Below are 26,985 nucleotides of genomic sequence, written 5' to 3'. Positions count from 1 at the left end.
GTTTTCAGGAGCAGATGACGGGAATGTATCAGCTCAAACAACTGAAGCATTTGGGGGCTGGGAGATGGGGTTCAGGCGAAGCTTAATCCAGGGTGATGTTATCTCAGCATTGCTTTCTCAGTGTTGGCTCCTTTCTCTAGGCAGGTTTACCCCTTCATGTTCTCAAGGTGGCCCCCAGCATACTCACTCTGCCAAGTTCAAGCCCAGAGGGGAAGATGGACATCTCTCTCGCAGAACTCCAAGTCAACATCTAATGACATGTCACTTGCCTATCCTTTAACACGTCCCTGTGGCCAGGCAGGCCTCTCCCCTGGGACTGGGGGTGGAGTCAGTCCTGCAAAAACCACATGCCTGAGACTCGAGGATGGGTGGGTCCTGTGGACATTCAGGGAACCATTCCCAGAAGGACAGGGCAGCAAGCATGCCCCACAGACTCATCCTGCCAGCAGTGAGGCGCTACACCAGGGCAGTTCTCTGGGGCCAGTGTGACACTCTGGGAGGTGAGACCTGTCCTCGCAGGAGTGGACCTGGCGTTTCGGCAGTGGCTCCATGGCCTCCACATAAGGGAGCTCAGTCCCCACTCACCCACACCAGGCCCACACAGTACTGGGGATGCCTTGTTCCCAGTCTTCAGTTCTCAGGCCCTGCAGATAACGGGGGGATGGGACAGGGTGGGGCTGGAGTGATGGCCAAGCCCAAGAGATGGGGTTCTGGAGGGAGCAGTAGTCCGCGGTCCTCCCTCAGGCACTAGGGCCCAGCTGACTTCCTCAGCCCCACTATCCCACCTGCATATCTTCTCTCCCTTTTAATCCAGTGAAAAGCTTTTACCTTGTTTCCATCTGCAGTGGAGCAGGAGGATTTAGGTCTTTTGCATTTCCAATGTTTATTCGTGTTTTAATTTAAACCCCTAGAACTAATTCTGGGAACCCCATCGCCCTGTGGCCCCCTGAGATTCTGAATCCTTTTCTCATCCTCCCCTCCACCTCCACCCCATCTCATCAGAATAATGTGGTACAATGGGATTTGTATATGAGTGTGTGTTTTTAAGAGGGGGGAAAAAAAAGAGGATTTTTGAGATATTAAACTGTTGTTTTAGTCTTTTAAATTTTGGGTGGTTTCCATGGTAACTGGTGAGTTTGCTTCTTTGTTCTCTCCAATTTTTTAGAGAAGCCAAGTCAGCTCTCAGTATCTTCTCAAGTAGGTTTGGGTCGAAGCCCCAGGGTCCCAGTGTGGGAGCAGGGCCGGCTGCAGCCCCAGGGGTAGGAAGCTGCCCCCCTGAGATTCCATCACTGATCAGTAGGAAGGCCAGAGTCAGAACAAGGCCCTGTGTTGACCCCACTGCCCTTCCCACATCTCCCCAAGGCTCTGGACTGTTCTATCAAGGTCCAAGTAGTCCAGGTGCATGCTGGAAGCCCAGGCCAATTCCCCATGGGCAGCAGGAGGTGTGAGGGCGGAGCAGGAATGAGGGATGAGCCTTTCTGGGGTGCCCGTCTGCAGGCTTAGACACCCCCTCACTGCCTGGGCTTGAGGAGGGCCATTTTGGGTTCTTCCGTCCTGGGAGCCAAGCTCCCTCCTCTGGGAGTCATCCTAACCATGTCTGTGGGCTCAGCTGGTTCTCTAATCTCAGCCCCCAGGGCCTCCAGCTGAGTCTGGGCAACCGCTGTGTTCAGAAGTCTTGCTGCCCAGTGGAGTCTGCTCTGAGGTGAGCCTCAGAGCCCCAGTTACTATCATGTCTGCTTTAGACCTTTTCCCCCTCACCTTCTAGAACCATGCTTGTCAACTGTTGGTCCTGACCCACAGGGTCCCGACAAGTGTCCTGGAGGGAGACAGAGGGCACCCTGAAACAGGAGAATTGGGGCTGTTTACAGGGTGTGGACAGGGAGAAGGACACCAGCATGGGATATGGAAGCATCCAGGCTAGACACAGCACCAGCCCTACTCCTGCCAAGCAAGGGGCAGGGGCAGTCCCCAGAGAGCGCCGGAGCTGCAGGGAGGGCTGCCCCACAGGAGCTGGAACACACACACACACACACACACACACACACACACACACACACACACACACATGCAGCAGCTGGGACACAGCCACTGCTGACTCATGGATGGCCCGGCAACGACTAGCCCCTCTGCCCTTCAGTCTGCCTAAGTGCTTCCCTTTGGCCAGCTCCAACCAGAAACCAGTGGGTAAGGGGGCCCACTGATGCCATGGAGACAGGCCAGCCCCACTCCAGGACACTGGGCAGGGCAGAGATGAGTCTGGGGGTACACGGAGAACAAACAGCCTGACAGGATCCCTGGCTCCCCACTGCCCACCTGAGTCACGCAAGCTCCACCCAGCCCCGCATCCTGGGCTCTCAGCCATTCCCTGAAGCCCTCCCCATGCCCATCTGTTCAGAATCAGGACCCTCCCGCGGGGGGGTCGTTGAGGCCTTGCTGCCACCCAGCCCATCTTTTTTTTTTTTTTTTTTTTTTTGCGGTACGCAGGCCTCTCACTGTTGTGGCCTCTTCCGTTGTGGAGCCCAGGCTCCGGACACGCAGGCTCAGCGGCCATAGCTCACGGGCCCAGCCGCTCCGCGGCATGTGGGATCTTCCCGGACCGGGGAACGAACCCGTAACCCCTGCATTGGCAGGCGGACTCTCAACCACTGCGCCACCAGGGAAGCCCCCCAGCCCATCTTGAGCAAGCGCTCTCCGGCCCACCTCGACCCCTACAGTCACAGGCGGGACTGGGTGCTTGGTGGGTGCTGTCCAGGAAGGCAGGCCGAGGGATTCCAGACCCCCCCACCCCCCTGAGGGAGCCCTTTCCCTGCCTGCTCGTAGCCACCCTGCAGGCCACCCTCCACAGTTCCTCCCCTTCCCGGTCCCTCTGGTTCTAAGCAGATCCATGTCCCTCTCAGTCCCCTTCAGGGAACAGTCACCAGACACTTGCTCTGAGCCTAGCCCTGTGCTGGGCTCTGCAAGGGAGAGACCACGGGACCAGCCATGACCTCCAAGGAGCTCTTAGCCAGTGTGTTGTGGTGGGCATGGGATGGGTGTGGGGAAGGGTGAATTTAACTGGGTTAATGAAGGCCACACACTCCCAGGAGAGGACACTCATTGAAGTGCACCAGCCTGTTTGTCAGCTGGCCAATCAGGTGGACCCATTTGACACCTGAGCCTGGGAAAGCAGGACATGGATGGGTTAAGTCCTGACCAGAGCTGATAGAAGGCAGGCCTTCAGAACGGTCACGGGCGGAGCTTGGAGAGAAAACTGGGCCAGTTAGGACATTTTGCTCGTGGGGTCCTGCCTGGGAGGGAATCGGAACACCAAGTGGGGGAATGTCCCTTTCTACTTGTAAAGGTAGAAGGTGTCAGCTGGGCCTTGGGAGGCCTGGACGTTGCCCTAGTCTCACCACCCTCTCCATGGGTGACTTGGGTTGGTTCTCCTCCAACATTTGGGACCTAATTCTTCACCTGGTAAGTGGAGAGCTTGGCCCAGTTATCCCAGAGTGACTTCCCAGCTCCAAAAGGTAGGAAACCCAGCCTCAGCCCATCCTGTAGGCCTCTTCCCAAGAAGGACTTTGGAGAAACCCTGTGTGGTGTGGGTTTTTCTCCCTGCAAACGTGATTGGCAGGAGGGAAGGGCAGGGTGGAACCGTGGCCAGCTGCCTTGACACCCGGGCCAGGAGGCCCGCAGGCCTGTCCAGGGCAGGTGAGAGCTCAGGATGTGCGTGATTCTTTCCCTGAAGCTTCTCAGGCCAGAGCCGAGGGTAGTAACAGCAGGCTGGCCGTGTGCCGCCTGAGTCAGCCCACCCCTGGCCTCATTCGAGGAAAACTGATTGCAGGGGGTCAGAAAGTCTGGTGTCGGGCGCAGGGTGGCAGGGGGCAGTGCCCTTGTATGTGCTGATGGATGAGCAAATGTTCGCAGGTAGGCAAGGTCGACGTTCATCTGATGTGTACCTGATAAATACCATCATGGCCTTCAGTCTTCAAATATTCTAAAATATCCTTACCTGCTGGTAAACAGCCACTGCCCCAAACACCCAAGTGCTCCTTTATTGCCCCAGCCCCTCCCTGAACCCTGGCATAGATGAGCCTTCAACTGAAGGGTTAACCCCCGACCCTGCTCCAGTGAAGGAAAGAGAGCGTTCTAGTTGGTGGAGGTAACAAGGGCCCTATCTGTTGTTCAGTGTCTTGATGGCTCCCCTGCATGTGTGTACGCAGCTGTGTGAAGGTTTGTATCTGGACGCCCACGTGGGCTGGTTTCGCAAAGAGCCTGTCCCTCACCTTTCCACAACAGTTTGATAAAAAGGTGCCCCCTCTCATTATTTCAGAGGAAGGAATCTGAAGTTTGGAAGCAGGAGAACCAAGTTCCCAGCCCAGCTCAACTCAGGGGCCCAGAGGGGAAAGTATTCTCTCAATAGCTCAGAGAAGCTGACAACGTGTCTTAACCACTGGACTAGAAATTATAGGAGCCAGGATTTGGACCGAAGCAGCCTGGGTCACATGAGGCCCAGAGACTTACTGCTCCACCTGGGTCTGGAAACCAGCAGAGAAGCTGCTAAGCTTCTCAGCTCACAAAGCCTTCTGGCATCCACAGGAGCCTCCCAACATACCTATGAGGGGGCAGCACAAGTGTGGCCGGCTCCATTGGCAGGTGAGGTCCAGGGAGCCCGTGTGGCAGAGCCAGACCTCAAAGGTGGATGTCCTGAGGCCAACAGCTGGGCTCTTAGCACTGCCCCCAAAGACAGCAGGATGGACACAGGGCCCCCAGGGCACATCTGTGTATTCTTCTCACTTGTGATATCAGCATCACACACACTGGGGTACCATTTTCTTAGGTAACCCACTAAGATACATGCATCACTGACCAGAACAAGGGGAGACCAAAAGACGGGAGTCACTCAAATGCCCATCGTGGATGAATGAATGAACAAATTGGGGTCTATCCATACAGTGGAATATTATTTTTTATTCAGCCATAAAAAGGAACAAAGCATTGATACATGCTGCGGTGTAGATGAATCTTGAAAATACTCCGCTAAGTGAAAGAAGCCAGACACGATAGGTCACATATCGCATGACTCTATTTATAGGAACTATACAGAATTGATAAATTCATAGAGACGGAACACGGATTGGTGGTTGCCAGGGGCTGGGAGGAGGTCTGGGGTTTCCTTTTGGGTGATGAAAATGTTTTGGAGCTAGACAGAGGTGGTGTTTGCACAATGGTGAATGTACTAAATGCCACTGAATTGTACACTTTAAAATGGTTAATTTTATGTTATCTGAGCTTTGCTGCCATTAAAAAAGAAAAAAACAACGGAGAAGTCAGGCAGTTACGGTGTGATATGTAAATTTTTTAAAACCCAGCTATAATGTATTAAACTCAACTGCATGCTGAGCCCTACACGAACACAGCAAAGAGCAATGTTACATTAAAGCCACCTGGATCCGAGTCCCTGCCTTGGCTCCTTAGCCAGGACTACCGTCCCCCAGGGCTGGACCCTGCTGTGGACTTACTGACCTCCTCATCTCCTCCCATCCCCTGCCATGACACGAGCCCTTGTTGAGAAGGCCCACCTGTGTGTTTGGCGTTTCCTGTGTAACCTTCTACTGCTTCAGTGGCATATCTTTCTCCAATTCAACAAATATTTATTTACTGAGGACCTCCAACACCGAGGCCTGGAGCCGGAGGCTGGGGACACGTTGGTGAACAAGACCAACCTGGCCCCTGCCCCGTGGGCTTTGTCTTGCACAGGAGACAGACAATGAACAAGGAAGGGAAGCAAATTACGCTGGTGGGAAGCACACAAACAGGGATGCTGTGGTAGAGACTAATGGGCGGATGTCTTGTAGAAGATGGTCAGGGAAGGATTCTTGAGGAGAAAACATCAAAGCTGAGACCCAAAGACTGAGAAGGAGTCAGCCATCCCGGAGTGGAGGAACAAGCATTGTGACCAGAGGGAACAGCCTAAGCCAAGAGGGATGCCATGAAATATAAGACACGCTTTTCTTCTTCAATGGGGACAGAAACCAGTAAGAGAGAGAGGCCTTGGGGAAGCCATGCTGGACTATAGAAAGAATGTCGGAAACGGAATTTCAAACTCTGGGCTCAACACTGACCCTTTCCTGGCCTCGAGTCGCTCACTGAATCTCTAATTTTCACAGTGCTACCTTATTTGCTGCCCTAAATTCTGTCTCCCTCTTGCTGTACGTGGACAGGTGCATTCTGGAACCTAAGCATAAGATGTTACACAAATGTCTGTCAAATTCGTGTGGGACCATCATTTCAACCTCAACTTTCCTGACTCTGTCATACGGGGTGTCGTTATGGTTTCATCAGAGCCAAGCATAGGAACATAGATCAGGACAGAGCTCAGTGGCAATCCACTGGAGACCCCCTGTCACATGGGAGTGGATCCCGAACACATTTTTGGAGTATGAGTCATCCCTCCATGCCAGGCCAAGTGGATTCAGATGTAAGTAAGAAAGTCTTTGCCCTCAAGAAACTCACCATTTAATGGGATGGGTTGTATGTGAGGGGACCCATGAGCAAGTTGGTTTTGCTGGAGCATAAAATGGCAGGAAGGCAGCTGGAGAGGTGGGTGAGGCACCTCATGGAAGGCCTTGGAGAGTGTGTTAGCGAGACTGGACTTTCCCCTCGACAATGGAAAAGGAACCCTCAACTTCAGCATTTTAATCAGGCAGATTACTGTGTCACCTGTTTGACGGATGAATTTGAGGGGACCAAGCCAGGGGCAGACAGTCCAGTTAGAAGGCAGTAGCAGTCAACCAAGAGATAAGAGGTGGACGGTGGGAATTCCCTGGCAGTCCAGTGGTTAGGACTCTGCACTTTCACCCCAGGGTCCCAGGTTCAATCAAGCTGCATGGTGCAGCCAAAAAAAAAAAAAAAAAAAAAGAGGTGGATGGTAACAGGATAAGGCTCAGGAGGGAAGCAGGTCAGGGTGCAGGGTGTTTAAAAGGTAAAATTGCCTGGACCACCTTCAATCACAGTTATCTGAAGGAGTAAATAACATAATGTAGGGAAGAAACACAGCGTTTAGGAAATGCTCACTGGCAAAATAAGGAAAAGGATGAAGCAGAATTGAAGGGTGTTTAAGAGCATGGCCTCTAGGGCCAGTTTTCCTGGGCTCAAATCTTGGCTCTCAGCTTCCTGGCTGTGGGACCCCAGGCAAGTACTGGACCTTTTCTATGCCCCAGCTTCCCTCCTGGAAAATGGAGCTGGGAGAGTAACTATCTCACAGGAGGTTACATGAGTGACTATGGGTCACGGGCTGAAACCAACGCTTGGCACAGACTAAGTGCTACTTAAGTATTGGTTAAAATAATGTAATTGATACTGCATGAGGGGGAAGAAAGGAATTATGAGTGACTCCCACATTTCTAGTTTGGGTAATGAGTGGACAGCAATGCCACCAGAGGGGAAAATTTTCATCCTCTCTGTGTAGTGTTCCCATCCTTCTGAGAACTCCCCCATCTCTGTGGTTCCTGTGGAAGCAGCCCTGACTTTAGAGTAGCCCAACTTCCTAGTGGTGGTTGATCGGTCCAGAGGTGAACACCTGATCCAAGCTAAGCCAATCACAGTAGAGGGCAGACAGAATAATAGCCCCCAGAGAGGCCCACATCCAATTCCTGGAACCTGTGAATATGTTTCCTTACATGGAAAAAGAGACTTTGCAAATGTGATTAAGAATCTTGAGGTGGAAAGAATATCCTGGATTGTCCAGATGGGCCCAATATAATCACAAGGGTCTTTATAAGAGGGAGGCAGGAGGGTCACAGTCAGAGGAGATGTGACAATAGAAGCAGGGGTCATAGAGAAAGAGATTTAAGATGCTACATTTGAAGATTCAGGAAGGGGCCATGAGCCAGGGAATGCAGGTGACCTATAGAAGCTAGAAAAGGCATGGAAACAGATTCTCTCCTAGGGCTTCCAGAAGGAGCCCGTCCTGCTGACACCTTGATTTCAGGCCAGTGAAAGTGATTTCAAACTTCTGACCTCCAGGACTGTAAGATAAGTGTGTGCTGTTTTAAGCCAGCGGTCCCCAACCTTTTTGGCACCAGGAACCGATTTCATGGAAGACAATTTTTCCAGGCCAGTCGGGGGTGGGGGGCTGGGGGGGTGGGGGTGGGGGGAGGGGTCAGGGATGGTTCAGGCGGCAACGCGAGTGATGCGGAGCGATGGGGAGCGGCAGATGAAGCGTCACTCGCTGGCCAGCCGCTCACCTCCTGCTGTGTGGCCTGGTTCCTAACAGGCCGTGAACCGTTACCAGTCTGCAGCCCAGGCTTTGGAGACCCCCGTTTTAAGCCGCTAAGTCTATGATACTTGTTACGGCAGCAATAAGAAATTAATGCATAGTTGTTTCCCCAGGGTCTACCTCCTGGCACAGATGAATAGTCCAAGATTGGGTGCCTTAGGCAAACTGTAGCAGAATTCTTCCTCAAAAATGCTGGAGCTGGGACTGAAACAGATTGTCTCTACCTGGCTAAAAGTGTAGGGTATAAATCTCAGGAGTGGTACCAGCCACATTGCCTACAGTAGAGAAAGCCAGTCTTCGAGGAAGATGGGGAAGGAAGACAATGCACAAGCAAGAGGGCCAGAGGCTCGACAGAGGAGGGGGAGTCCCCAGTTCCAGAAAGCCTGAAGCTCGGGGCATCTGCCTTTCCACTGGCTAGGTTGTTCAGCCTTTCCTTCCCCTCGTACGACTCTCTCTCCTTCCATGTGAAATAATCATTGGGTTATTGGATTACAGCCAACATGTTCATAGATGCATTTTATTTAATACACTGCTGGATTGAGTTTAATAATTATATTTGTATATTTTTACATCTATGTACATAGTAGACCAGCCTGTCATTTTCCTTCCTTCTTGTATTCTTATCTGGTGTGGATAATCAGTTTTAACATAATCTCTCTTTATTTTCCGGAAGAACTTGTCAAGAATGGGTAAAGAGTTGCAGTGTAATCTTTCTGTTTTGTTTTCTTTCTCTGGAAGAATTTTTTTCTGTTTTTGGTCGTGGCTCTGTTATCTGTTACTTCAAAACAAATGAACCCAAATATTAGTGGCTTAAAACAACTACCGTTTTATTTTATCTCCTGATTTTGTGGGTGAGGAATTCAGGCAAGGTTCAGATGGGTGATTCTTCTGCTCCATCTGAGGTCAACTGAGATTACTCAGTGGTATTCAGCTGGCAAATGACCTGGTCTGGAAGATCCAAGATAGCCTCGCCTACTGGGCACCTCAGTGGGGACAGCTGGCAGGAAGGCTTGGCCCAGCTGACTGTCTGCTGAAGCATCTACATGTGGCCTCTCCAGCATGGAGATCTCAGGGCTTCCAGAATGTTCCAAGGAGAGAATTGGAAAAAGCATGGGCCCAGAAACTAGTATATCCTTTCTAGTGTATTCCATTGGTCAAAGTAGTCACAGTGTCCTCTTAGACTCAAGGGTATGAGACCAAGGCCTCATCACTCATGGGGAGGAATGGGGCACAGTTAGACAGTCATCCAGCACAGGTAGATATATTTTTAACTACTGATTAGATTCCTTTAATAGTTAGTTTGTTTTAAATTTTCTACTTCTTCTTGAGTCAGTTCTCTAGGAAATTATCCCTTTTACCTAAGTTTTCATATCTATTGGCATCAAAGTTTTTACAGTACAGTTTTTAAAAAATCTCTGGTTTATTTGTGGTTACGTCTCCCACTTTATTCCTAACTTTTTTTTTTTTTTTTTTTTTTTTGGCCGCACTCCACGGCTTGTGGAATCTTAGTTCCCCGACTAGGGGTCAAACCTGGGCCCTCAGCAGTCAAAGCGTGGAGTCCTAACCACTGGACCACCAGAGAATTCCCTCCTAACATTTTTTTCATTAGCACTGCCTGAGATTTGTCTAAACTTTTTTAACCAGAAACAGCAGGAATGAACTTTTATTATAAAACTATAATAATTAAACATTATATTAATGGTGAAATAATAGGGAAAAAAATCAATGAAACAGAAAACATCGTCTGCAATATAAGTAACTTCCAGGATGACATTATCTTTCTGTAATATTTTCTTCACTTGCTTGACTTTTAAAAACAATTGTAAAACATGCATAACAAAATTTATCATTTTAACAATTTTTAGGTGTACAATTCAGCAGCATTAAGTATATTCACATGGCTGTGCAACCATCACTACCGTCCATCTCTAGAGCGTTTTCATCTTGCAAAACTGAAATTTTACCCATTAAACAATGATTCCCCGTTGCCCCCCCCCCCACATTGCATCCGCCCATTCTACCTTCTGTCTCTGTGAATTTGACTACTCTAGGGATCTCATGTAAGTGGAATCATATAGTATTTGTTCTTACAAAAGAACAAATTGTTGTCATCCATGTTGTAGCATATGTCAGCATTTCCTTTCTTTTTTAAAGACTGAATAATATTTTGTTATATATATATATATATATATACCACTTTTTTTTTGATCCATTCACCCACTGATGGGCACTTGGGTTCCTTCCACCTTTTAGCTATTGTAAATAAAGCTGCTATGAACATGGGTGTACAAATATCTGTTTTAGTCACTGCTTTCAATTCTTTTGGGTATATACCCAGAAGTGGAATTGATATATCATGTGGTAATTATATGTTTAATTTTTTGACAAGCTACCATACTGTGTCTAATCATCTTTTCAAAGAGCCAACTTTTTGTCTTTGTTGATCTTCTTTTTTGTACCTTTGTTTCGTATTTCATTAATTTCTGTGGGTATCTTTGATACTTCTGCTCTCTTTGGGCTTTTTTTTTTTTTTTTTTTTTCTAACTCAAGTTGGATGTTTACCTTATTTATTTTTAGTCTTTCTTCTTTTCCATTATAAGCATTTTCATGCTGTTAATTTTGAAGCTGTATCCCACAGTTTTGGAATGTAGAATTTTGTTCTCATTCAGTCCTAAACATTTTCTAGATGTTCATATTATTTCTTTTTAGAAATGCTATTAGAAGTGGACTTTAATTTTCAAACTAAGTGGGTATATTAAAAGTTGTAATTTTTAAATTGTTTTCTATCCGTTGCATTGTTATTAGGCAACTTGGTCAATATGAAAGATTTTTTTTAATGTTTGTTGCAGTTTACTTTATGATCTAATATGTAGTCAATCTTAATTCTCTACTTAATCTTATTTATTAATTTCTTATGTTATCATTACTAATTTGTTATGTATTTGTAATTATATTATCCTGTAACTATAATCAATATAATATGTAATGATTTATTAATATTATCATTAATGTTAACATCTGTAATGTGAAATCTCTAACTGCTGGATGCCATGTTCTACATACATACATGAAATCAACTTGTTCATTGTGTGGTTCAAATGTACTATTGTCTACTTGATTTCTTAATAACTGGGGTAACTATGTCAAAATCTCTATGATGATGGATTTGTTACTCTTGTCAATTCTTGCTTTATACTTTCCTATGCTATGTCTGCATCAGTTCTTATTTATTCAAGTTGTTATATATTGTTCATTGGCACGCTACTTGGCGGTTGTATCTAATAATGTTTCTACGAATAGCCTGCAAAAGCTCCTCAAAAGGTTGATACTGAGCCTTCCAGTATTTTGAAGTCCTCTAATTCTGAGCTCTGAACGTTGTAGGCATTGAACCTGAGAACAAATAATCAGAATACAGCACTCTCACTTTTTCCTCTAATGAGTTGGCTCTCCCAGTAAGAAACAGCAAAAGAACTATGCTCTGAATTCCTTCCTGGCCATAGGTGGCAGCCTGAATGGGAAGGCCGGGCAGTTATTTGCAAAGCTGAGTTAAAGGATTTGCTCTGTTTGAACAGCTGCATTCAGACCCTGAGTTCCCCTCCAGAACCCTCCAAAAGGGATGAGCTCACTAGGGTTTAGCCAACCATTGGGTCATCACCCACTTCTGGGGTTTAGGGAAGTGTCTCCAACCTTGAGTTGGAATCAGGTCGTGGGAGCCCAGGGGTGTTGTGTGACATCTTCCAGTTGAAGATCAAGACTTTGGCGAAGAAGAGAAGAGGTGAGATGTGACCAGGTGGCTTCGTTTCTCATGGTGTTAGACAAATCTGGGCCAGGTCCAGCCGTACTAGAGAGAAGGGTTCCTGGCTGGGGGCAGTGAGCATTTCTCAAGGAGTAGTCAGAATTCTGATAGGACCACAGGGGACCCAGAAGAGGAGGAACAGGAAGAGGCAGGCCTCTGCCAGGCTATGGAAGGGAATGGGATGTTCACAGAGAGTGAAGAGGGAGCCGAACCACTGACCTTTCACCTTTGTAAAAGTGAAAGCAGAACTTAAAAATGTGACATTTGAAATACTATCTGAATATGTAAATTACACATTCACTCCCATAGTTGCTGACACACAGGCAGGACATAAATAATTCTTATGTGGGACAGTGCCACCATTTTTTTAACCCAAGTTCCGGCATTGTCGATGGAGACGTGAGATGGGAGAGCCGGCAGTTCCTCGGGCTCCCGTCAGCTTTCCCGTGGGTTCCAGAGCACGAGTGAACTCCTCTCACTCCCTGGCAGAGGGCTGAGGGCAGTGGGAGGGAAGCAGCAGCTTCTCAGCTTCTCAGCAGCTATAAAAAAAACTTGAAGTCTGATTTCCTTCTAAGGCATCATGAGTCACTGGACGCTCCGGCCCTCGGTGCCCTGGGAAGTTCAGCTCAAATCGGAAATGTGTGCATGTGTTTTTCTTCCTGAACCAAAACTGCTGAAAAACTAGATGACGTCACTTGGACTGAATCTCCTGCAGGCAGTGAATGGTAGCTTCCTATTTCTGTGCTGCCAGGAGGATGGAAGTCACTTCATGATCAGTTTCTTTGACCCCCGTTCCAGTATTACATCACAGTGTTAAGAGCAAGCTTACCCTCCGCTCCACCCCCAACAGGGAGCTGCTGAGACTTTTAAAATGCCATTTGTCATCTCCAAGTGTACAGCATACCTACACTCTTTTGCCTCCCACCCTTTAGGCTGCAATTTCAATTTAAACACCAAGTGACGCCAAGCTGGGTTGGTCACAATACTAGAAAGCCACAGGTAGAATGTACCTCGTCCAATAATCTGATTTTAACTGAGGTGTAGAGGGGTAAAGAACCTGTCCATGGCTACAGAAGGACAGAAGCAAAACTAGGAGCCGGGCCTAAAGTCTCAGCAGAGGGCTCTGTCCCCACGGTGGTGTCTCCATCCTTGTAGACGAGGGGCTGGCTGTGTCTCAAGCCCTCTGGCCAAAGCAGGGGCTTACCCTGTGATCGTTCCCGTTCTTCTCAGCCCTCTTGTGCTTCTGTGCAGTGGGAAGAAAGGAAATGGGCAAGGCAGTCTGGGAAGATCCTTCTGGAAACACAGGTGGCAGCCAGGAGATGGCCTTTCCTGCTAGAGAACCTTGTCTAGAAACCAGGGTCTGGGATGGCACTGATTAAGGGCAAGGTTTCAACTCCAAGGTTCTGCATGGAAGCTGTAGCCTCCACTGCCCTGCTCTGGACATGGGCAGAGGCATGTGCTTACGTAATGTTAAGTTCCCATCTAGTATCTAAATTCCCATCTAATGTTTAAAGTGTACTTCTTCACACAGTTCCTAAAGAGACTTGGATTAACCTTGAAGTTAAAGAGGAATGAATCTTTTTACGGTGTGAATTTTCCACATAAGGCAAACACAGATACATTAATATGCCAAGAGATTGTGTTAAAACGTCAGCTATTGCCACCTAAACTTTAAAACCAGGGTACGGCCATAGTGGGATGTGTCTGTGGTGTTTCTGGTCCCTCCCCTACCACGCTAGGGCCCAGGTGGAATCACATCTGAGGGCAGGTGAGGCTTGTTCATTGAGCAAAAGGAATGGAAAGGATTGCGAGCTAAAAACCTACAGAGTTCGCAGTTAGAGATGAAAGGCTGCAGAAATGTTTATTGAATACAGTGCCAGGTTTATAAATAGAACTTATTTACAATTTCCATAGAGTTGGTCCCCCATCAGAGAGGTGGTTAAATCTCCAAACAGCTCACCTCACGATTTACAGAAACGTTCAAGTACATCTCCTTTGCAAATCGCCACGGTGAAGGGTGACTTCGGTAACAAAAGAACTACCACCATCTTTGCTACAGACATGTTTAATGAACATTATAATAGATTTGGAGAAAGAACACACACTCCACCCATGCCACTACCTTCTCACTCTGAGGAATACAGACAGCAAAGAATTTCTGTCTCCTACAGGGTAACTTCAAGGGATCAAAAAAGATAATAGTAACCGCCAGCTGAAGGGATAGATTAAGACACATTCGTGGAATCTAGTCACTGCCAAAAGGATAAATGTATTTAGGATATACAATAATTAATTCAAATGTTAAAAATAATTGAATGAACCAAGAGCAGACTTGACCAAATTTACATTCTTTGTTTAGGAAGAAGTTCCCAGTATGCTGAGGGGCTGCTAATATGCTGCTACTCCGACGGGGCCACAGCAGCACGAGGCCTACTGGGCGGCCACGTGTTACAATATGGTTACAAGTACAGTCAGACATGCATTTATAAAGAGAATATAAAAATATGTACAGTAGCTAATTTTCAATGTGTTTTAAGTTGCCGAAAGACACCAATTTAAAGTGTGCAAAAATTCGTTTGTCAAAAAATCAGAAAAAAACCTTCCTTGGCAACAGTACATCAAAAGTCCATCTGAAATATCAAGATACATTTACCTTGCTTGACACCTACCCCGAACAGATGGAGAACAAAACTATGAAAGTATATGCCAAGGACTCAGCAGTATTTTATGGCAAGTCTCAGGCTCCTGCGGGATGCCAGTTAAACTAGTCACTTTATATATGTGTGTATATATATATATATATTTATAGAGCAGTTAGAAGTAGGGCAAGAGCTTACAGGAAGGTGCTGACCAACTTTCACAGTACTGCCACCTCATCCAGCTATTTCCTCTCACAAACTCCTGCAGACTGCAAACACTCAACCCCTGGGCTGGTCGTCCCCCTCAAAGGCCAGAGAGAAAGGCTACAGTGGACTGGACTGAGTTCCCTGCGCACCAAAGTGGAACTCAGCATCCCCTGGGGGAAAGGTTTCTGGTTCCCGCACAGGATCCGGGCCATTCAAGAATCTGGTTTCAAGAGTAGTCTTTTAGGAAAGACTGCAGGACCACTAACATGGAGTCCACCCAGCTTCTAGAAAAAAACTTGGTCAAAGGGTAAGATAGAAGGCAAAGTTTCCGAAAAACAAGCCAAATCGCCCTCAACCCTTTTTAAAACTACCAGGAGGTCATCGGCCACAGGCCTGAGAGTGGGTCAACAGTCAGGCTACTCGACCTCCCTGCAAGAAACATCCAGGTTATTAACTTACTCGAAGGAGAAACCCCAGTCCTGTCTCACCAGAAGAAAACCCCCGAGGTATTCTGAGATGTTCCTTCCAGATTCAAGGAGTTGTGAAAGCCAAGCCCAGCTCATGACGTCAACCTCTCTTCTTCCAACCACCGGGTCTAAGGACCAGCACCAAAGGCAGATGGGCAGGCTCCTCTCCACTGCTCTGACCCACCCCTCTGGCGGGAAAACTAAAGAGCTGCGAAGTGCCAGAGAGACAAGAAGTAGGAGAGGGAGAAGCTGAGGGTCTCCATAAAACAGCCCCGAATGCACCCATTTGGCTGCCAAGAGCTTCTCACTGCCTCCCTAGCAGCCTGCCGCTGTTCCCTGGCAAAGTAAAACTTCTCACAGAAACACTCAAAATCCAAATCTCCTCGCTAATAAGATACAACCAAGTTAACACCGTGAAAAATGCACATCCAGCCTTCACTTCAAAAAGAGGCCTGCACTAAAAAAAAAAAAAAAAAAAAAAAAGAGGCCTGCACTGAATCCAAACGCCTTTTAGGGAGCTTTTAAGCAAACCAATCCCACTGCAAAGACCAGTACCAGCATCTCTGAGTTTTGGTTACAGGTTTATAAAGAAACACAAAATTCCCTCTGGGCTGGGAGTTTTACTTTCAACTTGGGAGCTAGCATTAGTTCTACTTGGGGGGTGGGGAAGCAAAGTCAAGTCAACCTAAAAAAAAAAAAAAAAAAGTAAAAGGAGTCTAAGGTAAGTATAATCATAAATTAAAAACTGTGAATCAAAAGGTGACTGGTAGTGTCTTTTAGGCATGAAAAGCCTGGCTTAGAAAAGTGACTGCTTCTACCACACACAGCGAGGATTGAATTACAGACACACTAAATCATGTCTTTTGCACAGATGGTCTCAAGTAGTTACATAAAACAGGTAATCAGCAGCACAATTGATAAGAACCCCTAAATACATGCTTGAGAGAAAGTGGTTTTTTTCCTTCATTTAGAGCTCTACTGCCTGAATAATCATTAAGTTACCATAATTCACTTTCCCCCCTCCCCCCGCAGTGAAAATACAAGTAGACCTACACGTCCATAAATAAGATGAAGCAATCGGTATCTGCTTGGTTTTAGGCAAGGTCTCAGGCTCAGCAGTTGGTGCCGGGATTTCAGGAGGGAGGGAGGGAGGGAAACCCAATGCTGGGCTGTGGGCATTTAAAGGTACACTTGCCTCCCCTCCAACTGCCTTGTCCCCGTTTAGATCTCAGCTTTACAAAGCATTTAACACCACTTTAAGTTAATGGTCTTTTTATTGGAAAAAAAAAAAAAAAACTAGCATTTACAACTTGGAATGGACGTAAATTGTAATTTCTTGAACAGCAATGTTGATGGTTGTGCTGAAGTCCACAGCCACAGCCTACTCTGCTGGCTCCAAGTCATGGTTCGGAAGGTTTTAAAAACAGAGAGTCCAAAGATGCTCCCTTGATAAAGGTTTTTAAAAATTTGTATGAATGGTGATAGCCTGACACCCACTCCGCTCTAGCACAATGCAGACAAGGCTAAACCAACACACGTGGGCATGCCACCAGGGTGTGTCCCGGTCATGACAGGTAGGGGCACGGGGGAGTTACAAGAGGGCCATCCTGCTAGTGGGGCTATGCCTGGACAGTTTCTCTTCCACAGCATCCTGAGGTAAACCAATCTTCAATGTCTGTTTTCAGTAAACCAGCTATGACGATTTATGGTAACAAATTGAACTAGAGCCCCTTTGAATAGGCTTTGAATTTGTTTTTTTGTTTTTCATTTTTAATACAAACGCCTGACTGCGCTCAACTGTCAAGCTGCATGCATGAAAAACTGGCCAGCCCGGACAGTGTATTAACCATGAGCGGACGGACCTGCCAGGTGTCCACTAAGTGCTTCCTTATCATTAAGGTAGGACAAGTATTTATATCGGAAAACTGATGTAGCTTGATCTTTAGGGGACAGGACCACCAATCGATACATGCAGATTTTGTGTGTGTGTGGACAGAAGGTACTCTTGACATTCAGTTTTGCTATATAGAAACAGAATGAGTAAATGAATTTTTTTTTTTTTTTTGCAAGAGGTAAGTAAAAGATCAATTTGATTCTTCTAGAGGGGGGAGAAAAGGAGTTGAAAGTAGGTCTTCATTTTGCAGTCATCATCTGTACGAACTCTGAAAAGACAAATAATCGTAACTTTCGGTTATCTTCAAAAGCAGCCTTAATGAACATAACATCTCTACTCTGCATAAGGAAAAAGAAAAAAAAAAAAAAAATCTAGTTCGAGTAGCTCACTTGTTTATAGACCCTAAAGGGAAAGCCGTAAGCTAAGCTACGGCAGCTGGGTGTGCTACCTTCGTAGTTGACTTGTCCGTCTCCATCGATATCTGCTTCTCTGATCATTTCATCTACTTCTTCGTCGGTTAGTTTTTCTCCTAAGTTCGTCATGACGTGACGCAGCTCTGCAGCACTGATGTAGCCATTGCCATCCTGTGAACATTCAGCAACTGTTACTGGTAGGGACTCCTAGTGGTTCGGTGTGGGCAAGTAGGCCTTTGACTTAATTAAGCCCCTCAAGTTACTGCCAACTGTGTGTACGTCGGCAGTTCTCCATCTCCAGTTCCCACGTCTACCCACTAAACACATGCCGTCAGCCAATGCAGACACTGCAGGGGCTTTTGAAAAGCAAACAGAAATTGAAAGTCACAATCAAGAAACTTGGTTCAAAATCTCTCTACTATTTATTACGTTTACTCGCATCTGATAAGGTTACTACAATAAGTCAGGATATCTGAAAATGAGATTACAGAGGCTCAGGCAGTTAGGTAAGTGTTCTAACTAGAACAGAACGTTAAAGCTTTTAGAAATGACAGCCAGAAAGCCATATTTAAGTACAGTCTGCAATGCAGACGCAGGGTTACCTTGTCAAAGACTCGGAATGCCTCGCGGATTTCTTCTTCACTGTCTGTATCTTTCATTTTTCTCGCCATCATAGTCAAAAATTCTGGGAAATCAATGGTGCCATTACCTCAAATAAAAAAACAAAAGCTCATGTAAAATAAGCGCTCCAGTGACGCTACCCTGGAGTGATAGTTTTAGAACCACTTTATAGAACAGTAAGCATTTGCTAGGACAAACTGGTAAATTGTTTTATTATGTTCAGCCATCTTAGGTTTAAACTATTCAAATACTTCACAGGGCAATTTCATGTGACTCACATAATTCAAACCAGTGATCAGTGCCCAGGATAGCACTTAATGATGCAAAGGAAAATGCGCATACAGACTCTTGGCCACTGAAGGTTTTGTACAGTTCAAGAGGAAAAAAAGCCCATAGCAGTGCAAGCTGAATCTTTCTACTCCCAAGGGAGGCACCTGAGTTTGCCTTCCCCAGAGTTAGGGAGGTCACTCGGATCTAGCTCTGCCTGCACTAGCGATGCTGGTGAAGGTCCATAATTGGGCCACCAGGAGTACACAATGTTTTTAGGAAAGAAAAGGATTATGAGCGGGAAAAAAGTTGACTTTGTTATGCCAGGGACCATAAAGTGTTGCAAAGTCTTCTCCAGGAGGCATTTCTCAGCCACATTATGGTAAGTCACCTAATCATTTTCTCCCCAACTCAGTATCTTTATTTCCCATTAAGGGCAAAAGTGTTTTCTCAGCTCAGACTATTAACATTCAGGAAACTGTCAGAAGAATCTGTTTTATGGCCAGTATTCCAAACAACTCCTCCTTTAAAACCAACAGCTCAATGAACACCCCAAAGACAAGTCACCAGATCAACAGTGTTACTTGAACTAAACAGAAACAAAAATTAAATTAGAAGAAAAAAGCCTTACGTTAAGTCACTCATTTTCACCAGTACCTTTAAATCAAAATAATAATTCAGAGATTCCTTCAAATCTATTTAGCCTCCAAAATTTTTAAGCATTATTGACATTCACGGAAGACAAAATTATTTGAAATGCTCTCTTACAGCCACACGGCCATGTCCTTAGGCATCATATTTATTCATTGTGAGTACCAGATTCTATACCTTGAGACAACTTTCCCCACCTTGTTCCATAAAACCCGAGGGCCTAATACACTTTGCCAGTCCCCAAGCACAGTTTCCCCGGGGCTTACACAAAACATGAGAGCGCCACCCCACATTCCCAGATGGCTGATCACCCTTAGCAGTCAAACGAGACGGAACTATGAAAAACCTCTTTTTCCAAATTACTAAGATGAAAACAGTCTTTAGAAGTAGTTCAAATGGGGTAAAACCATTGTTAAAGAGCTGACCCAAAACCCCTGCTTCTAAATGTATATGACCAGAGAAGTGTAATTCCATTTTATCACCTTATGACATATTTTTAAATGGCTACTATCATGCCAATCATCAAGAAAGTAGTCTAGATCCAAATTGTTTATTCCTACCTCTTTTCAAAATTTACTAATGTTCTACAATGTCTGTAGATTTGATTAATTTACTTCAGTTTATTAAATAAATTAAAATTATTAATTTAATTGATATTATTTCCAAAAAACGTGTTTTCTTTGGGGGGGGGTGATCAAAAATGACTTACTGATAGAAGTGCCCAATAAAAGGTCTACTGTCCACTGTTCTGGAGTCCAGAGGAACGAACAACCAAATGGTGACCAACTGCTGGAGGGGTTACTGCTTGTCCCTTCTGGCTCCACATCCTTCTACTAGCTTCTATAAATCTACTCCCTACAATCATCATGCACCCCACCTCCAAGCCTCAATGATCCTCAAAATCCTCTTCAATAAACACACTGACAGGGCTTCCCTGGTGGCGCAGTGGTTGAGAGTCCGCCTGCCGATGCAGGGGACACGGGTTCGTGCCCCGGTCCGGGAAGATCCCACATGCCGCGGAGCGGCTGGGACCGTGAGCCATGGCCGCTGAGCCTGCGCGTCCGGAGCCTGTGCTGCGCAACGGGAGAGGCCACAACAGTGAGAGGCCCGCATACCGCAAAAAAAAAAAACAAAAAAAAACAACCATACTGACAGCTCACACTGTGCTCACTTCCACATGTTAACATCTGAGAATGCTCTTCCCCTACCTCACTTGGGTTTTTTCTCCTCTTAGAGACAATAAGTTTTAAAAGGTCTACGGCTATTTATTTTTACTTTCCCCATAGGACTCAGCGCAGACTCATGGGCCAGTTGATAAAAGACTGAGCTGCAGGTCATGGCGAGTGGAAAAGAACAATACTGTGATCCGATCCAGGAAATATTCTAGACAGTGAGCAGGGCGAAAGGCAGGCCCGTAATCTTCTATTTTAATTGTCAGTGGCTGTAAGGAAACCACAGAAAGGATCTTTGCACGTTTGCCTTGATCTGGGGACCTGAAAGACAATCTTTAATGTCTGAACTTGAATTACACAACGCTGGCATTCGTTCATAGTTCTAAAGCCCTTACCATCAGCATCCACTTCGTTGATCATATCCTGCAATTCGGCTTCTGTTGGGTTCTGACCCAGTGACCTCATGACAGTTCCAAGTTCCTTTGTTGTGATGGTGCCATCGCCATCTTTGTCAAATAGGGAGAAAGCTTCCTTGAATTCTGAAAACAAAAGTTTACCTTTTAGAATGAATGTCTTCACCCAACCCAGCCACAGCACGCCCTTTCCTTAACTTGCCAAAGCAAGCCATCCAAGTTGTGCAAGTTAAGAGAAACTGCCTGCTCTTTATCTGCTGAAACAAAGATCACAGCAGTTCTGTTGGACTGGCCTTCACACAGTAGTCCATAGAGCAAACGTCATTCCTGGTAACCAGTTCCATAAAGCCACAATATTCTCACATAAAGAAGGCTAAGCTTCAACACACTTAATTTAGTCCTAAGTCCAATCTGACAAGTGAAGATTGGTCCACATGTTCCTTTATGGTCCCTTCCTGTTAAATTTCTACAGCCACAAGAACTCCCCGTTTCACAGCCGTAGGAAGAGGTGGTTACCAAAAATGTACAATCCCACGTAACCAGTGTGTTCTCTCTACATGGCATTCAGAGTATTTCAAAGGCATTCCTGGTTTCCTAAAGAGAAACCATCTCAAAAAAGTCCTCCAGGGGCTTCCCTGGTGGCGCAGTGGTTGAGAGTCCGCCTGCCGATGCAGGGGACACGGGTTCGTGCCCCAGTCCGGGAAGATCCCACATGCCATGGAGCGGCTGGGCCCGTAAGCCATGTCCGCTGAGCCTGTGCTCCGCAACAGGAGAGGCCACAACAGTAAGAGGACTGCGTACGGCAAAAAAAAAAAAAAAAAAAAAGTTCTCCAGGGAATATTAAAAGCTAAAATCTAAACTAAACCATTCCCTTCCCAATTATTACAGTGGTTCTGACACTTATTTCCACCCGTTCCCATTTAGAATAGCAAGTACAAGCTTTCATGATGAATTACTAAAAGACCTATGGCATAAGAATTCTAAACTACATTTTTGCTACATTTTTATAGCAGGCTCCATGCAATCTCATTATATACAAAGCCTGGCACACCGTGAAGCATAGTCAAATACTCCAGAGTATAATAAGTGGGTATTCTTAGTTCTACCTCCTTTCTCATTATCTCCAAAATGCTGACAAGGAGTAACACTTGACCTAAATATCTCTGCTTATCGTTTTCATTTAAGTAAATTCTTAGAAACCTGCTCAGACTATAGGGGGAGGGGACAGAGGAGTCACCAGAACTGAGTCTGCCTAGTTCCGGTCTACTGAAACTCCCTGCAGTCATCAACTTACCAGCAATCTGTTCTTCGGTCAGCTGATCAGCCTACATAGAAAAAGAAAAGGTTATAATTCAATCCACCAGAGTTTGATCGAGGTCAACATGGTTTTTCCAATTACACTTTTAATAGTGATCTTTCAAAACTCAATCTCAAAAAAAAAATCAGCTGTTTGAAAACTTCAGCAAAGTCATTTAATAAAAACAATTAGAATAAAGGGAACCCTTTACGCTATTTTAAAAACAAAGGATGGCAAAGGAAGTGACAACATCTCATTTCGGGTTTTCTTCTCTGGGCCTATGGCTATACGCTCTGCAGTCTAACTAGGAAGGGTCAGTTCATAGTTTGAAAAATGGCACCTCTAGTGGCAAAAGGCCCACTGCATCGGCTGCAGGGGCAGGCTCTGAGAAAGAAGAGCGCCACCTACTGCACCAGGGGTGCCACAGTCCCCGCTTCCATCCAAGAAGGGACCCAGCCTGCTGCTGCTGTCACCGCAGCCAGGATTGGGTCCAGGGGCAGACTTTTAGTGCACCTTGCGCATTGCTGCAGGCACTCCAAATCTCCAAACTGGCGTTACATAATGTCATTGGGTTGGATTAACAGGCTTTTATATCTATTTTATGAGATACAATTCAATGGAAAAAAATATACAGCAATGGGTTATCCTACCAACTTCATTTCCATGTAACAAGTGCTTTCCAATCATTTAAATTAGGCAGCTATTTGTTAAAAGCCTAAAATTTAGAACAGCTAAATGCCCTTGGTCAAATTATCCTGATTCAGGAGGCAGGAAAAAATGGAACTGTCCTACAGCTGAGCTGTTAGAAAACTGCAAAAATTAAGTACAAAGAAGCTACATAATAATTATGAGACTGTGCCCTCCCTGTTTTGGAGAGGAACTATTAACTTTGTTAGAGAATATTTACCTACTTTATGGTTGACGTAAGAGCTGCTCATAATAGAAATACTTGACTAGAGGTGGTAACGGCCACGAAGGTAATTCTCACTTGCATTATTTGGCCTCGGCAACACTGAACCTGTGCCTCCAGCCAGGGGAATTCGAGATCTCAAGGAGAGCTAATATGTATTTTTATATTAATGAAGGACGCCTAATGAAGCCAGTTCCAGAATAAGTCCTATTAGAAAGCTGACGGCATTAAGTTTATTCTAACTCATAAGTGAAAACTTTCACAATAGGAATGATGTTCCAATATACTGATTTATATCAGACACTTATGTTTTCAAATTAGAACTGGGTCTTCCTTCCTTTCTAACCCAGACATAGCACGTTGGTCTTCTTTATACCGAATGAAGGAGACACGATGATTTACGTAATGCCAGGGCAACGTCTGTCTTGCACAACAGGAAGCGCTGCCACACCTCGCAAGAGAAGCTGTCACCTCACCGTGGAGACAGTCTCACCTCGCCGCAAAATTCTCGCATTAGAGTGGTTATCGAGAGCATCAGCCTTCCTCGACAAAGAAATACACGCCGACCACCGGACCGCGCTGGCCTTGGGGGCGAAGGTGCGCTGAACCTGCCGGGAGCCACCTCCCCACCCCAAGCCAGAAAACGCTGTGGGTGATGTCAGCCCTGCCCGCCGAGAGAGGAAAGGGGCTATGGAAAACACCCAGCGAGGCGCACAGCCGCATCTGGCAATCTAGAGGCTGCAGAGAAAGCGGAAACGTGGAGGGCATCTCCCTTCGGACTGGGAAGTGGCGCGGGGCAGAGAAAACGCCGGGCGAAGGGCCGGGCAGGGAAGCGGGCCCCCAGTGCAGGCGGGTTCAAGGGGGCGCCGCCCTCCCAGGCCAGGGAGACCCCCACTCCCACCCCCAACCCCAACCCCCGGCTGCGCGGCAGGCGGAGGCCCAGTCTGCCCCGCGCCCCCCACCCGCTTCTGCTCCCCGAGGCGGCGAGCCCGCCGCGCCGCCACCGCCTCCCAGAGCAGAAACTTTGCGTCTCTGCTGGAAGCCGAGCCGCGCGCCAGCTCCCTCCTCCCCCGCCTGTCCCCCGCCCCAATTAGCGCGAGCCGAGCGCCTCCCTCGGGAAGGGACCTCCTGGTGTACCGAGGCTCACGCACGCCTTTACTGCCGCACAGGGTGGGGGGCTGCAGGGGGGCGAACCCGGGAGACACGAGCCCCGGCCACACCGCAGGGCCCCGCCCGGGTTCAGGGCGGCCGGCCCGCCGCTTCCGCCCTCTCCGCCCCCCACCCCGCGCCTTCCTGCCCCCACCCCACCCTTCCCCGGCTCCTTCCTTCCCAGCCCACGCCCGCGCCGCGCCCCCCGGGAGGGAGGAGGAAAGAGCGCCGGGAGAGAGCGCCCAGCGGGGACAGCAGTGTTGGGGGAAGGCTGACGGCGCCCCCCACATCCCGGCAGGAGCAACGTGCGCCACCGGCTCGCTCCGGCCCATTCATTCTCCGCTGCCCGCCCGCCCTGCTGCCTGCGAGCCAGGGTCTAGTGCCCGGCCCCGCCCGGCTCCCCCGCCCCCCGGGGCAGAGGCGAAGCGCTGCGGGCAGCCCGGGTGCGGCGCGCTGGATGCAGTGGTGCGGACTGGGGGAGGGGGGTGGATGCAGATGGCTCCGATTCAGCTGGGGCCAGAGCCCCTGCCCGCGGACAGCCCACGGCCAATCCCAGCTCCAAGACGCACCAAAATTTAAATGAGGATCCCTGGCCGAGGAAACCGAGATGCAAATCCGGAATGCATCCTAAACCGCACCTGCTGCGTAACACCCAGAAAAGAAAAAAAACCCAACAAAGAAAAGAAAAAGAGGAGAAAAAAATAGGCTGAACTAAAAATTGGGTAAGAAATCATGGGCCGGCAGCTGCTACGCCGGCGTTTGCCACTCCCGACCTACCATGGTGCGAGCGAACGGAGGAAGAGCAGAGAGAACAAGGGTGGCTGCACCTGCGCCGGGGCTGTGACCGCAGGGGCGCCTCTGCTACTACTGCTGCTGCTGCTGCTGCTGCTAAGGCGCTGTGAGCGCTGAGCGCTATGCCGCCGCCACCGCCGCCGCCCAACTGCGTGTAACGGCTCCGCGTCCGCGAGACTCCCAGCACCACTGTCGAAGTGCGAGCCTGCGCTCCGCCATATATATATGGCGCTCGGTATCCCTCCGCCTCAGCCGCGGCCGCCTCGTTCTGAGCTGCGCTGCGAGGGCCGGGCCTTGGCCACTCGGCCCCGCCCCCAGGCGCGCCCGGCCTCCCGCCGGCCCCTGCGCGCCAGCGGCGGCGGGCCGGGGCTGGAGACCCACACGCGAAGGGTGAGGGGAGAGGCGCAGGGTCGCGGGACAGGTGCGGCGAAGAGTCCCCGGAGATGCCCACCGGGTCCGGGGCGAGGACAGAACGTCAGCATAGCCCCGACTTGGGGCGGCCCTGGGCTTCAGAAGCCCAAGGCCCCTCACCCCAGCCCCACCCCCACCTGTGGGCCCCCCCCTCCTACCCCCACCTCACACCTCCTACCGCTCCGCTGGGGCACCCGGGTGCCCCTGGCCCCTGGCCTCGTCGTCCGCAGCTGGCCGCCTCCGTTGGGGAGCTGCGGGCGGTCCTAGGGTAGGGGGTGGCCGCGGGGAGCTGGGGACAGAGGAATTGACCGCTTTCCTTCTGCTGCCGGGGAGAGGGGTCTGGAAGGGGAAGGGCAGTGTGCCTCGTGCAAGAAATTGGTCAGACGTTTGCTTTTGAAAATTTGAAGTAATATCAGAGACAAATTAATATATGCTCAGTTGCTAAATCTGTGTCGTGTTCATATGCTTAGCCAGTCTTATTTTAATGTTTTTACGTTTCCACTGAATTTTTATGCCTGAATAATCTCCCTCTCCTACTGTTTGGTTCTCTTTTTCCTGTGGAAAATACTACTCATCCTGACCCCAGTCTTACTGAAATTAATGTATCTGTGCATCTTCTATAGACTTTAAAACACATGCTTTAATTTTTTTGTTTGTTTGGTTTTGGGTTTTTTGTTAATTACCTGGTCCTGAGAGATCAGATCTTTACTCATACACCCGTACAAACAAAGAAGGAGAAAAATAGATACATAGAATCCCCTAGATTAGAGCTAGAACACACAGCTGACTGACTCTACTATGGAGCTAGACCATTCTTTAATGTACAATCTTAATTATACGCTTTTTCAAGTAGTATTTTAATCTTTAAATTTACTAATGTTTTCAATTTTCTGTATACTAGAGAAACGACAGTACCAGTTGTAAATTTGAAGCCCAGAACTTTGTAAAAATCTTGACAAAATGCTGCAGTTTCTTTTTTGGCCAAGGCAGAGCACAGAATTTGATCTTTTGTTTACAGGGCCTGAGCAACAGTTGCAAGTTATCATTTGCTTACTGTTTCAGAGAATGTGGCAAAGTGTGCGATTGACAAGCTCTGCTTGAAAGGGCTTTGCTTGGTTGTGTTTGTTTCTGGCTTTGACAAAGTCTGCAGAAAGATGTTTTAAAACAATGGAAAATGTTCAGGCACATTGTAGATGCCCCAGGACTTCTGTGATAACCTCAGACAAGCATCTGTGGAACTGTTCTTATTGATATTCCTTCTGGAATGCTGCAGAAAGGGTGAACCTGCTGTACGATTTAAAGAGAAGCTGTAGCAGCAAGCCAGGGAATGGTACTGCCTTCTCTCTGCAGATGAGAAAGACATCATCCAGTTAACACATCTACCAATCACTGTCATTGTCATCGCCATCGTCATCGTCATCATCTTGTGCTCACAGGGGTATCCTGAGTGGGAATAAAATGTATGTATATATATTTTTAAATGCATATATTAATAGAAGAGTTGGAAATAGGGGGAAAGGGGCTAATATAAAGTCAGTTAAAAGAATATTCAGTAATACAGTGAGTGACAGTCTAAATGGCTAAACACACTAAGGGAATTTGTATTCTTTTGCCAGGTTTTCATAC

At 47.4% G+C, this 26,985-nt stretch overlaps 1 protein-coding gene and 1 long non-coding RNA gene across 4 annotated transcripts; both read right to left on the bottom strand.

The window, feature by feature from the left end:
- Nucleotides 1-13,891: 13,891 nt before the first annotated feature.
- On the bottom strand, nucleotides 13,892-25,153 carry CALM1 (calmodulin 1). Of its 3 annotated transcripts, XM_022576290.2 has the most exons (6): nucleotides 24,934-25,148; nucleotides 22,095-22,125; nucleotides 20,783-20,926; nucleotides 18,279-18,385; nucleotides 17,712-17,847; nucleotides 13,892-17,531 (listed from the first exon to the last, which is right to left on the bottom strand). In XM_022576290.2, exons 1-6 carry the CDS (start codon nucleotides 24,934-24,936, stop codon nucleotides 17,503-17,505), a joined length of 450 nt encoding a protein of 149 aa, XP_022431998.1. In that variant the 5' UTR covers nucleotides 24,937-25,148; the 3' UTR covers nucleotides 13,892-17,502. The 3 variants fall into 3 exon arrangements, with proteins under 3 accessions (XP_022431998.1, XP_089764243.1, XP_089764242.1); XM_089908116.1 differs by lacking the exons at nucleotides 13,892-17,531; nucleotides 17,712-17,847 and adding an exon at nucleotides 17,864-18,032 and having other exon boundaries at nucleotides 24,934-25,153; XM_089908117.1 differs by lacking the exons at nucleotides 22,095-22,125; nucleotides 24,934-25,148.
- On the bottom strand, nucleotides 20,320-20,776 carry LOC149750346 (uncharacterized). Its single transcript, XR_016392254.1, has 2 exons — nucleotides 20,424-20,776; nucleotides 20,320-20,370 (listed from the first exon to the last, which is right to left on the bottom strand). It is a non-coding gene; the product is annotated as an uncharacterized LOC149750346 (long non-coding RNA).
- Nucleotides 25,154-26,985: the final 1,832 nt, after the last annotated feature.

Source organism: Delphinapterus leucas, chromosome 2, assembly GCF_059928025.1.
Source record: "Delphinapterus leucas isolate spDelLeu-1000000601 "Yukka" chromosome 2, BTC_Dleu_Yukka2, whole genome shotgun sequence".
Lineage (NCBI taxonomy): Eukaryota > Metazoa > Chordata > Mammalia > Artiodactyla > Monodontidae > Delphinapterus > Delphinapterus leucas.
The sequence above is the reverse complement of the archived record's forward strand: the minus strand, read 5'-3'. Positions and strand labels throughout refer to the sequence as shown.

What these genes read in the sequence shown, in the direction of transcription:
- CALM1 (XM_022576290.2), bottom strand. An exon ending in CAACGAAGTGGATGCTGATG is followed by an intron (nt 18,386 to 20,782) that starts GTAAGGGCTTTA and finishes TTTTTATTTGAG; the next exon opens with GTAATGGCACCATTGATTTC. An exon ending in CGGACAAGTCAACTACGAAG is followed by an intron (nt 17,532 to 17,711) that starts GTAGCACACCCA and finishes TTGTCTTTTCAG; the next exon opens with AGTTCGTACAGATGATGACT.